This window comes from Oncorhynchus clarkii, chromosome 9 (assembly GCF_045791955.1).
Source record: "Oncorhynchus clarkii lewisi isolate Uvic-CL-2024 chromosome 9, UVic_Ocla_1.0, whole genome shotgun sequence".
Taxonomy (NCBI): Eukaryota; Metazoa; Chordata; class Actinopteri; order Salmoniformes; family Salmonidae; genus Oncorhynchus; species Oncorhynchus clarkii.
Genome location: NC_092155.1, coordinates 4,572,591 through 4,585,217, shown reverse-complemented (window position 1 = coordinate 4,585,217; position 12,627 = coordinate 4,572,591). Strand labels below are relative to the sequence as shown.

At 44.3% G+C, this 12,627-nt stretch overlaps 3 protein-coding genes across 4 annotated transcripts in view; 2 read left to right on the top strand and 1 right to left on the bottom strand.

The window, feature by feature from the left end:
• LOC139417057 (endothelin receptor type B-like) overlaps nt 1-2,716 on the top strand; it is a 7,779-nt gene extending 5,063 nt beyond the window's left edge. The window contains exons 5-8 of the mRNA XM_071166303.1: nt 393-545; nt 634-767; nt 1,292-1,400; nt 2,568-2,716. Of these exons, the coding sequence (XP_071022404.1) occupies nt 393-545; nt 634-767; nt 1,292-1,400; nt 2,568-2,711 (540 nt within the window). The 3' untranslated portion in view covers nt 2,712-2,716. The remainder of the gene's footprint in view (nt 1-392; nt 546-633; nt 768-1,291; nt 1,401-2,567) is intronic.
• The window catches only part of LOC139415790 (phosphatidylcholine:ceramide cholinephosphotransferase 2-like), a 742,387-nt gene that overhangs the window by 98,751 nt on the left and 631,009 nt on the right, over nt 1-12,627 (bottom strand). The gene's annotated exons all lie outside the window — the stretch shown is intronic.
• Nucleotides 1-12,627, top strand: part of LOC139415792 (galactose-specific lectin nattectin-like) — a 1,187,935-nt gene that overhangs the window by 905,581 nt on the left and 269,727 nt on the right. The gene's annotated exons all lie outside the window — the stretch shown is intronic.

Here is a 12,627-nt window from a genome sequence, read left to right as displayed (position 1 = left end):
AAAGACTGGTGTTTAATGTGTGTGTAGGGGAGGGTAATATTCAGAACGTGTGTTGTTCTGTAGTTCTACCGGGATGACAAAGACTGGTGTTTAATGTGTGTGTAGGGGAGGGTAATATTCAGAACGTGTGTTGTTCTGTAGTTCTACCGGGATGACAAAGACTGGTGTTTAATGTGTGTGTAGGGGAGGGTAATATTCAGAACGTGTGTTGTTCTGTAGTTCTACCGGGATGACAAAGACTGGTGTTTAATGTGTGTGTAGGGGAGGGTAATATTCAGAACGTGTGTGTTGTTCTGTAGTTCTACCGGGATGACAAAGACTGGTGTTTAATGTGTGTGTAGGGGAGGGTAATATTCAGAACGTGTGTTTGTGTTGTTTGTGTTGTTCTGTAGTTCTACCGGGATGCCAAAGACTGGTGGTTGTTTGGATTCTATTTCTGTGTTCCGTTGGCGTGTTCCGCAGTGTTCTACACTCTGATGACATGTGAGATGTTACATCACAGGAACGGATCTCTCCGCATCGCGCTCAGCGAACACCTCAAACAGGTACACACACACACACACACACACACACACACTCTCTCTCTCTCTCTCCCTCTCTACGCCCTCTCTCCTCACCCCTGTCTCTCTGTAGCGTCGGGAGGTGGCCAAGGCAGTGTTCTGTCTGGTCTTGATCTTCGCTCTGTGCTGGTTCCCTCTGCACCTCAGCAGGATCCTGAAGAAGATGGTTTACATGCCTCATGATGCCCGACGCTGTGAACTGCTCAAGTAGGGACACACACGCACACACACCTTCTCCCCCCTCCTCTCTATCTGTGGGAGTACATCACTGATAATTACTCGCATCATGAAAATGTCAGTCATTTAACTGTGGCTATTAACACTCACCCTTATCCACACACACACACACACACACACACACACACACACACACACGCTATCACGGACACACTAGCTACTAAATTGCGACAATTTAGATACATTTCTCAAAAAAATTGACATTAAAATTTATATTCTAGTTTCCTGTTGTTCCTAGACTACAGCAGTATTAACTGTGTCTGTTGTTGTGTCTGTAGTCTCCTGTTGTTTCTAGACTACAGCAGTATTAACTGTGTCTGTTGTTGTGTCTGTAGTCTCCTGTTGTTTCTAGACTACAGCAGTATTAACTGTGTCTGTTGTTGTGTCTGTAGTTTCCTGTTGGTCCTAGACTACAGCAGTATTAACTGTGTCTGTAGTCTCCTGTTGGTCCTAGACTACAGCAGTATTAACTGTGTCTGTTGTTGTGTCTGTAGTTTCCTGTTGGTCCTCGACTACTTCAGTATTAACCTGGCCACAGTCAACTCCTGCATCAACCCCATCATACTCTACTTTGTCAGCAAGAAGTTCAAAAACTGCTTCAAGGTAGGACTGTGTGTGTGTGTGTGTGTGTGTGTGTGTGTGTGTGTGTGTGTGTGTGTGTGTGTGTGTGTGTGTGTGTGTGTGTGTGTGTGTGTGTGTGTGTGTGCGTGAGCTCTTCCAATGTCAAGCCACCTCTCGATCCATGATCCAATGAGGTCCTAGTGGCTGTGATGTCATAGTGAGGTCATGGGTTCAGTGGGTCGTGTGAGACAGATAACGGCAAGGACACACAGAGAGCAAGGGAGGGAAAGAGAGGGAGAGAGTGGGAGGGAAGGGGGAAAGGGTGAGAGAGAGAGAGAGAGAGAGGGAGTTAGAGAGAGAGAGAGGGAGAGAGAGAGAGAGAGAGAGAGAGGGAGAGAGAGAGAGAGAGAGAGGGAGGGAGGGGGGAAAGGGTGAGAGAGAGAGGGAAGGGGGAACGGGAGAGAGAGGGAGGGAGAAAATGGGAGAGAAAGGGAGAGGGAGGGAAAGGGAGAGGGTGAGAGAGAGACAGACAAACCAAAACAGAGTGAGTGGGGGGGAGCGAGAGGGAGTGTGGGAGAAGAGCCAGAGAGAGAGACATGGGGAGAAAGAGAGAGAGAGACGTGGAGAAAGAGAGAGAGAGAGAGGGAGTGTGGGAGAAGAGCCAGAGAGAGAGACATGGGGAGAAAGAGAGAGAGAGAGAGGTAGTGTGGGAGAAGAGCCAGAGAGAGAGACATGCTTGCTGTTTGGGGTTTTAGGCTTGGTTTATGTACAGCACTTTGAGATATCAGCTGATTTACGAAGGGCTATATAAATACATTTGATTTGATTTGATTTGATGGGGAGAAACAGAGAGAGAGAGACAGAGAGAGAGAGAGACATGGGGAGAAAGAGAGAGAGAGAGAGAGAGAGAGAGAGACATGGGGAGAAAGAGAGAGAGAGACATGGGGAGAAAGAGAGAGAGAGACATGGGGAAAAAGAGAGAGGGAGACATGGGGAGAAAGAGAGAGAGACATGGGGAGAAAGAGAGAGAGAGACATGGGGAGAAAGAGAGAGAGAGACATGGGGAGAAAGAGAGATAGAGACAGAGAGAGAGAGAGATAAAGAGGAGGGATAAATATAGAAAGGTTTCGACCCCAGAAATGCTCTGGGAAGAGTGTTCCTGTGTTATCTCCTCTAAACTCTTCCTCCATCCCTCTCTTCTTCCTCTAGTCATGTCTGTGTTGTTGGTGTGACTCCAGTTCCCTGATTGACAGTATGGTACCTCAGAACCTCAACGGAACCAGCCTACAGAATAAGAACCCAGATCAACAGTGTGGTACCTCAGAACCTCAATGGAACCAGCCTGAAGAATAAGAACCCAGATCGACAGTATGGTACCTCAGAACCTCAACGGAACCAGCCTACAGAATAAGAACCCAGATCAACAGTGTGGTACCTCAGAACCTCAACGGAACCAGCCTACAGAATAAGAACCCAGATCAACAGTATGGTACCTCAGAACCTCAACGGAACCAGCCTACAGAATAAGAACCCAGATCAACAGTGTGGTACCTCAGAACCTCAACGGAACCAGCCTACAGAATAAGAACCCAGATCAACAGTGTGGTACCTCAGAACCTCAACGGAACCAGCCTACAGAATAAGAACCCAGATCAACAGTGTGGTACCTCAGAACCTCAACGGAACCAGCCTACAGAATAAGAACCCAGATCAACAGTGTGGTACCTCAGAACCTCAACGGAACCAGCCTACAGAATAAGAACCCAGATCAACAGTGTGGTACCTCAGAACCTCAACGGAACCAGCCTACAGAATAAGAACCCAGATCAACAGTATGGTACCTCAGAACCTCAACGGAACCAGCCTACAGAATAAGAACCCAGATCAACAGTGTGGTACCTGAGAACCTCAACAGAACCAGCCTACAGAATAAGAACCCAGATCAACAGTGTGGTACCTCTGAACCTCAACGGAACCAGCCTACAGAATAAGAACCCAGATCAACAGTGTGGTACCTCAGAACCTCAACGGAACCAGCCTACAGAATAAGAACCCAGATCAACAGTATGGTACCTCAGAACCTCAACGGAACCAGCCTACAGAATAAGAACCCAGATCAACAGTGTGGTACCTCAGAACCTCAACGGAACCAGCCTACAGAATAAGAACCCAGATCAACAGTGTGGTACCTCTGAACCTCAACGGAACCAGCCTACAGAATAAGAACCCAGATCAACAGTGTGGTACCTCAGAACCTCAATGGAACCAGCCTGAAGAATAAGAACCCAGATCGACAGTATGGTACCTCAGAACCTCAACGGAACCAGCCTACAGAATAAGAACCCAGATCAACAGTGTGGTACCTCAGAACCTCAACGGAACCAGCCTACAGAATAAGAACCCAGATCAACAGTATGGTACCTCAGAACCTCAACGGAACCAGCCTACAGAATAAGAACCCAGATCAACAGTGTGGTACCTCAGAACCTCAACGGAACCAGCCTACAGAATAAGAACCCAGATCAACAGTGTGGTACCTCAGAACCTCAACGGAACCAGCCTACAGAATAAGAACCCAGATCAACAGTGTGGTACCTCAGAACCTCAACGGAACCAGCCTACAGAATAAGAACCCAGATCAACAGTGTGGTACCTCAGAACCTCAACGGAACCAGCCTACAGAATAAGAACCCAGATCAACAGTGTGGTACCTCAGAACCTCAACGGAACCAGCCTACAGAATAAGAACCCAGATCAACAGTATGGTACCTCAGAACCTCAACGGAACCAGCCTACAGAATAAGAACCCAGATCAACAGTGTGGTACCTCAGAACCTCAACAGAACCAGCCTACAGAATAAGAACCCAGATCAACAGTGTGGTACCTCTGAACCTCAACGGAACCAGCCTACAGAATAAGAACCCAGATCAACAGTGTGGTACCTCAGAACCTCAACGGAACCAGCCTACAGAATAAGAACCCAGATCAACAGTATGGTACCTCAGAACCTCAACGGAACCAGCCTACAGAATAAGAACCCAGATCAACAGTGTGGTACCTCAGAACCTCAACGGAACCAGCCTACAGAATAAGAACCCAGATCAACAGTGTGGTACCTCTGAACCTCAACGGAACCAGCCTACAGAATAAGAACCCAGATCAACAGTGTGGTACCTCTGAACCTCAACGGAACCAGCCTACAGAATAAGAACCCAGATCAACAGTGTGGTACCTCAGAACCTCAATGGAACCAGCCTGAAGAATAAGAACCCAGATCAACAGTATGGTACTTCAGAACCTCAACAGAACCAGCCTACAGAATAAGAACCCAGATCAACAATATGGTACTTCAGAACCTCAACGGAACCAGCCTGAAGAATAAGAACCCAGATCAACAGTGTGGTACCTCAGAACCTCAACGGAACCAACCTACAGAATAAGAACCCCATAATGACAAAGCAAAAACTGTTTTGTAGAAAATGTTGCTAATTTAATACAAATAAATAACTGAAATATTCCATTTACAAAAGTATTCAGACCCTTTACTCAGTGCTTTGGAAGCGATTACAGAATCCAGTCTTCTTGGGTATGATGGTACAAGCTTGTCACACCTGTATTTGGGGAGTTTCTCCCATTCTTCTCTGCAGATCCTCTCAAGCTCTGTGAGGTTGGATGGGGAGCGTCGCTGCACAGCTATTTTCAGGTCTCTACAGAGATGTTCGATCGAGTTCAAGTCCGGGCTCTGGCTGGGCCACTCAAGAACATTCAGAGACTTGTCCTGAAGCCACTCCTGCGTTGTCTTGGCTGTGTGCTTGGGGTCGTGGTCCTGTTGGAAGGTGAACCTTCGCCCCAGTCTGAGGTCCTGAGTGCTCAGGAGCAGGTTTTCATCACGGCTCTCTCTGTACTTTGCTCCGTTCATCTTTCCCTCGATCCTGACTAGTCTCCCAGTCCCTGCCGCTGAAAAACATCCCCACAGCATGATGCTGCCACCACCATGCTTCACCGTAGGGATGGTGCCAGGTTTCCTCCAGACGTGACACTTGGCATTCAGACCAAATCTTGGTTTCATCAGACCAGAGAATCTTGTTTCTCATGGTCTGAGAGGCCTTTAGGTGCCTTTTTCTAAGGAGTGGCTTCCATCTGGCCACTCTACCATAAAGGCCTGATTGGTGGAGCGCTGCAGAGATGGTTGTCCTACTGGAAGGTTCTCCCATCTCCACAGAGGAACTCCGGAGCTCTGTCAGAGTGACCATCTGGTTATTGGTCACCTCCATAACCAAGGCCCTTCTCCCCTGATTGCTCAGTTTGGCTGGGTGGCCAGCTCTAGGAAGAGTCTTGGTGGTTCCAAACTTCTTCCATTTAAGAATGATGGAGGCCATTGTGTTCTTGGGGACCTTCAATGCTGCAGACATTGTTTGGTACCCGTCTCCAGATCTGTGCCTCATCACAGTCCTGTCTCGGACCTCTACAGACAATTCCTTTGACCTCATAGCTTGGTTTTTGCTCTGACATGCACTGTTAACTGTGGGACTTTATATAGACAGGCGTGTGTGCCTTTTCCAAATCATGTCCAATCAATTGAATTTACCACAGGTGGACTCCAATCAAGTTGTAGAAACATCTCAAGGATGATCAATGGAAACAGGATCCACCTGAGATCAATTTCGAATATCATAGCAAAGGGTCTGAATATTTATGTAAATAAGGTTTATAATATTTATGATAATGATAATAATATTTATGTACATTTGCAAATATTTCTAAAAACCTGCTTTTGCTTTGTTATTATCGGGCATTGTGTGTAAAAATTATTTAAACCATTTTAGAATAAGGTTGTAACGTAACAAAATGTGGAAAAAGTCAAGGGGTCTTCAGAATGCTCTATATACACACCATTCAGTATTTTGGGGACTATATACACACCATGCAGTATTTTGGGGACTATATACACCATGCAGTATTTTGGGGACTATATACACACCATGCAGTATTTTGGGGACTATATATACACCATTCAGTATTTTGGGGACTATATATACACCATGCAGTATTTTGGGGACTATACATACACCATTCAGTATTTTGGGTACTATATATACACCATGCAGTATTTTGGGGACTATACATACACCATGCAGTATTTTGGGGACTATATATACACCATGCAGTATTTTGGGGACTATATATACACCATTCAGTATTTTGGGGACTATATATACACCATTCAGTATTTTGGGGACTATATATACACCATGCAGTATTTTGGGGACTATATATACACCATGCAGTATTTTGGGGACTATATATACACCATTCAGTATTTTGGGGACTATATACACACCATGCAGTATTTTGGGGACTATATATACACGATGCAGTATTTTGGGGACTATACATACACCATTCAGTATTTTGGGGACTATATATACACCATGCAGTATTTTGGGGACTATATATACACCATGCAGTATTTTGGGGACTATACATACACCATGCAGTATTTTGGGGACTATATATACACGATGCAGTATTTTGGGGACTATATACACCACAGTATTTTGGGGACTATATATACACGATAGTTTTGGGGACTATATATACACCATGCAGTATTTTGGGGACTATACATACACCATGCAGTATTTTGGGGACTATATATACACCATGCAGTATTTTGGGGACTATATATACACCATGCAGTATTTTGGGGACTATACATACACCATGCAGTATTTTGGGGACTATTCATACACCATGCAGTATTTTGGGGACTATATATACACCATGCAGTATTTTGGGGACTATATATACACCATGCAGTATTTTGGGGACTATACATACACCATGCAGTATTTTGGGGACTATATATACACCATGCAGTATTTTGGGGACTATATATACACCATGCAGTATTTTGGGGACTATATATACACCATGCAGTATTTTGGGGACTATACATACACCATGCAGTATTTTGGGGACTATATATACACCATGCAGTATTTTGGGGACTATATATACACCATGCAGTATTTTGGGGACTATACATACACCATGCAGTATTTTGGGGACTATACATACACCATGCAGTATTTTGGGGACTATATATACACCATGCAGTATTTTGGGGACTATACATACACCATGCAGTATTTTGGGGACTATATATACACCATGCAGTATTTTGGGGACTATACATACACCATGCAGTATTTTGGGGACTATATATACACCATGCAGTATTTTGGGGACTATATATACACCATGCAGTATTTTGGGGACTATATATACACCATGCAGTATTTTGGGGACTATATATACACCATGCAGTATTTTGGGGACTATATATACACCATGCAGTATTTTGGGGACTATATATACACCATGCAGTATTTTGGGGACTATATATACAACATGCAGTATTTTGGGGACTATATATACACCATGCAGTATTTTGGGGACTATATACACACCATGCAGTATTTTGGGGACTATATATACACCATGCAGTATTTTGGGGACTATACATACACCATGCAGTATTTTGGGGACTATATATACACCATGCAGTATTTTGGGGACTATACATACACCATGCAGTATTTTGGGGACTATATATACACCATGCAGTATTTTGGGGACTATATATACACCATGCAGTATTTTGGGGACTATACATACACCATGCAGTATTTTGGGGACTATATATACACCATGCAGTATTTTGGGGACTATATATACACCATGCAGTATTTTGGGGACTATATATATATCAAGTGGTATTTTTCCAAACAATTCAACACTTCACTGTTTGAACTCCATAACTATTGTAGGGGAGATCAATGAGGTTAGAGGTTACCATGGAGATGAATGATTGACAGCTTGCTGGCTGGACACCTAGCACAGGAAGTGGAAGAGCGTGTGTGTGTGTGTGTGTGTGTGTGTGTGTGTGGCTGAAAAGTGCTGGGCACAGTGTAACCTTACTGATGACTGTGCATAAAGGAGAGTTTGACGAGACCCTGTACCGAGGGATGGAGGAAGGAAGAGAGAGAGAGGGAGAGAAAAACAGGGAGGGAGAGAGGGTGAGAGGGTGAGTGGGTGAGAGGGTCAGAGGGTGAGTGGGTGAGAGGGTGAGTGGGTCAGAGGGTGAGTGGGTCAGAGGGTGAGTGGGTGAGAGGGTGAGTGGGTGAGAGGGTGAGTGGGTGAGAGGGTGAGTGAGAGAGAGATAGAAAGACAGGGAGACAGGGAGACAGACAGACAGACAGACAGACAGACAGACAGACAGACAGGGAGGGAGGGAGGGAGGGAGGGAGGGAGGGAGGGAGGGAGGGAGGGAGGGAGGGCTCGAGCTGCGTTGGGGTGAAGGCTGTGGTCTGAAGTTGCCCCCCCCCCCTAGTCCGGATTCTCCTCCCATAGTAGACACCCTGAGCAGGGTTGGGCCATAAACACACACCACTATATCCATGGTTGTATATATTTAAGGGAGTGTACTATACAGTAACTATTGTGTTATAAACTTTTGTTTTTATATTTAAGAATTGAGAAATATGTATCTTTTGTTGTTGGTGGTGTCTTTCTATCGTGAGAAAAATAAAGATATATTTTCTAACTTTCAAGAAGAGTTATGGGACTCTACTCAATGTGTTGATGGTCTCTTTCTATCTTGCCACTGAGAGGAGGTATAAAGGTATCTATTAGAATAGTTACGGTACTCTACTCAATGTGTTGATGGTCTCTTTCTATCTGAGAGGAGATATAAAGGTCTCTATTAGAAGAGTTATGGGACTTTACTCAATGTGTTGATGGTCTCTTTCTATCTTGCCACTGAGAGGAGGTATAAAGGTATCTATTAGAATAGTTACGGTACTCTACTCAATGTGTTGATGGTGTCTTTCTATCTGAGAGGAGATATAAAGGTCTCTATTAGAAGAGTTATGGGACTCTACTCAATGTGTTGGTGGTCTCTTTCTATCTTGCCACTGAGAGGAGGTATAAAGGTATCTATTAGAAGAGTTATGGGACTTTACTCAATGTGTTGGTGGTGTCTTTCTATCTTGCCACTGAGAGGAGGTATAAAGGTATCTATTAGAAGAGTTATGGGACTTTACTCAATGTGTTGATGGTCTCTTTCTATCTTGCCACTGAGAGGAGGTATAAAGGTATCTATTAGAATAGTTACGGTACTCTACTCAATGTGTTGATGGTGTCTTTCTATCTGAGAGGAGATATAAAGGTCTCTATTAGAAGAGTTATGGGACTCTACTCAATGTGTTGGTGGTGTCTTTCTATCTTGCCACTGAGAGGAGGTATAAAGGTCTCTATTAGAATCGTTACGGTACGCTACTCAATCTGTCTATATTTATCTCAATGTGTTTTTCCAACCCACTTTCCACTACTCCAGGGGAAAATCCCAATGATCAGAACAGATGGTAAAAAGTTGATCTCTCCCTCCCTCCCTTGCTCTCTCTCTTAATGACTCTCTCCCCATCTTTCTCTCTCTCTCTCCCTCCCTCCCTTGCTCTCTCTCTTAACGACTCTCTCCCTGCATACTTTACTACAGTGTCTTCTGTAGAGCGGTAACAGAGCACCAACCCAGAGAACCAAGATGGAGTAAATCTCTTTACAAGTTGTTGATAGATGTAGTCAGTGTTCCTATCCACACCACTTCCTCCTCTACTCAATATTCTCTCTCTCTCTCTCTCTCTCTCTCTCTCTCTCTCTCTCTCTCTCTCTCTCTCTCTCTCTCTCTCTCTCTCTCTCTCTCTCTCTCTCTCTCTCTCTCTCTCTCTCTCTCTCTCTCTGTGTGTCTGTGTCTCTCTCTCTCTCTCTCTGTGTCTGTGTCTCTCTCTCTCTCTCTCTCTCTGTCTCTCTGTCTGTGTCTCTCTCTCTCTCTCTGTCTCTCTCTCTGTCTCTCTCTCTCTCTCTCTCTCTCTCTCTCTCTCTCTCCATCCGAGACATTCACACATTTATTTCACTGTTAAACTTTACACGTTAAATATCCATATTATGTCAACTGCTTACTTGTATTGAAATTGCTAAAAAACTACACTGTCACGTTTCACATGGTAAAAACCTTGAACAGAAGTCAACTCACCCCCGAGAGATGGGGAAACTTGTCTGTCTGGCTCATAGAATTAAGAATTGGAATACCAATTGGGCGGCAGCTAGCCTAGCAGTTAAGAGCGTTGGTGCCAGTAACCCGAAAAGTTACTGGTTCAAATCCCCGAGCCGACTAGGTGAGAAAAAAAAAATCTGTCAATGTGCCTTTGAGCAAGGCACTTAAACCCTAGTGGCACTGGGTAAGAGCGTCTGCTAAATGACTCAAACGTAATTGATTATGATTCTCTTTGGTCCCACATTGGAATGTCTGATAGTTTCGTAGCGACATCTAGTGGCCAAGGGGGAACACTACAGCCTTGTATTTCTCCTACCCCATAATAAACGATGTCAATGTCTACCTCGGCTGGTATATCAAGTCACTAGTAGAATACTGATCGATCCAATATGCTTTAAAGAACTAACATTGTGGTGATTTTTAATTTTTTTATTGTTGATTATGAAAAGGATCCTCTAAGTGTTGTTTTGTTTTTCCTGCTCACGAATGACTATGAGACCAACTGACCGAACGACGCTGGAAGGATGCTAGCTCTGGTCCAGGGCGCTTACTTCACGTTCCTCCACTAACTAAGCAGAGGAACAGACGTAACACCCTGGACCAGAGCTAAACGGGTGTAAAACGGTTTGTTGTGTTACGTGAGCGTCAACATGGAACCGTACGCGCGATTATTTTATATCAATGTCGCAGCCACCTCGCACCCGGTACTTGTTCAGGATTTTCTTAAGTCAGTTCGTGGCGATTTTGGAATATAAATCTCTCCAGATCGGATTGGATGAACCGCATTAACGCAACATTACTTGGCTACAATGCAGGAATAAATAGAAAATGCCTATTTAGAAAAGGTTAGGCTATGTATGACTAGGCAAAGACAATGATTCTCTGGCTTGTACTCACTGGAGTTTAGGATATTGATGTGATAATTTGTTATTTCGTAAACAAACTAGGCTACCCTGTCCGTGTAAACCCCATTCATGGAAAAGCAACCACTTTTGACTTCAACCTGTTGTTCAGTGGTGTATGGAAATGTTATCCTACAGTTCGTTTCTCTGATGATTGCATCCAAAACGTTGGTTCATCGAGGGCTGTGAGATTCCCAATCGGGAAGCTCCAGCTGAAAAGTGCCCGTTGCTGACGTAAGAGGACCTGTCCAGACGAGATGTCGTGACGAACTAAATCCGATAACGGAGGACTCCATGTTTGTAGCCTGATACAGCATGCAATACCACCATGAACTCACAAGGGGGCATACATGTACCATTCCATCTTTATCTTCTTAACCTTTGCGCTTTTGTCTGTGCCCAGTAATCTTTGTACCATGTTTTGTGCTGCTACCATGCTGTGTTGTCATGTGTTGCTGCCTTGCTATGTTGTCGTCTTTAGGTATCTCTTTATGTAGTGTTGTGTTGTCTCTCTTGTCCTGATGTGTGTTTTGTCCTAGATTTATATTTTATTGATTTATTAATCCCAGCCACTGTCCCCCGCAGGAGGCCTTTTGCCAGGCCGTCATTGAAAATAAGAATTTGTTCTGAACTGACTTGCCTAATTAAAAAAATAAATAAATAACAACGATATGGTACATGTACGCCCCCTTGTGGAGGGAAATTAATAGTGGCAATAGAAGGGATTGAAATGTTTAAGGTAAAAAAAAAAAAAAACAGTAACTAGACTATATTTGTATATAATTGTATATAATATGCCCTTCAGAATCCAAAATACATAATTGCCAATCAGCAAAATGTTACCTAGGAATCCTTCTAGTTCCACTGATAAAATATTAATGTGTATAAAGATAGATATGAGGTGTTTGGCAGTTATTTGGGTAGGACAGGGTTTTCTCCAGAGTGAAGAGTAGGACAGGGTTATCTCCAGAGTGAAGGGTAGGCCAGGGTTATCTCCAGAGTGAAGGGTAGGCCAGGGTTATCTCCAGGGTGAAGGGTAGGACAGGGTTTTCTCCAGAGTGAAAGGTAGGCCAGGGTTATCTCCAGAGTGAAGGGTAGGCCAGGGTTATCTCCAGCGTGAAGGGTAGGACAGGGCTTCTTCCAGTGTGAAGGGTAGGACAGGGTTTTCTCCAGCATGAAGGGTAGGACAGGGTTTTCTCCAGCGTGAAGGGTAGGACAGGGCTTCTTCCAGTGTGAAGGGTAGGACAGGGT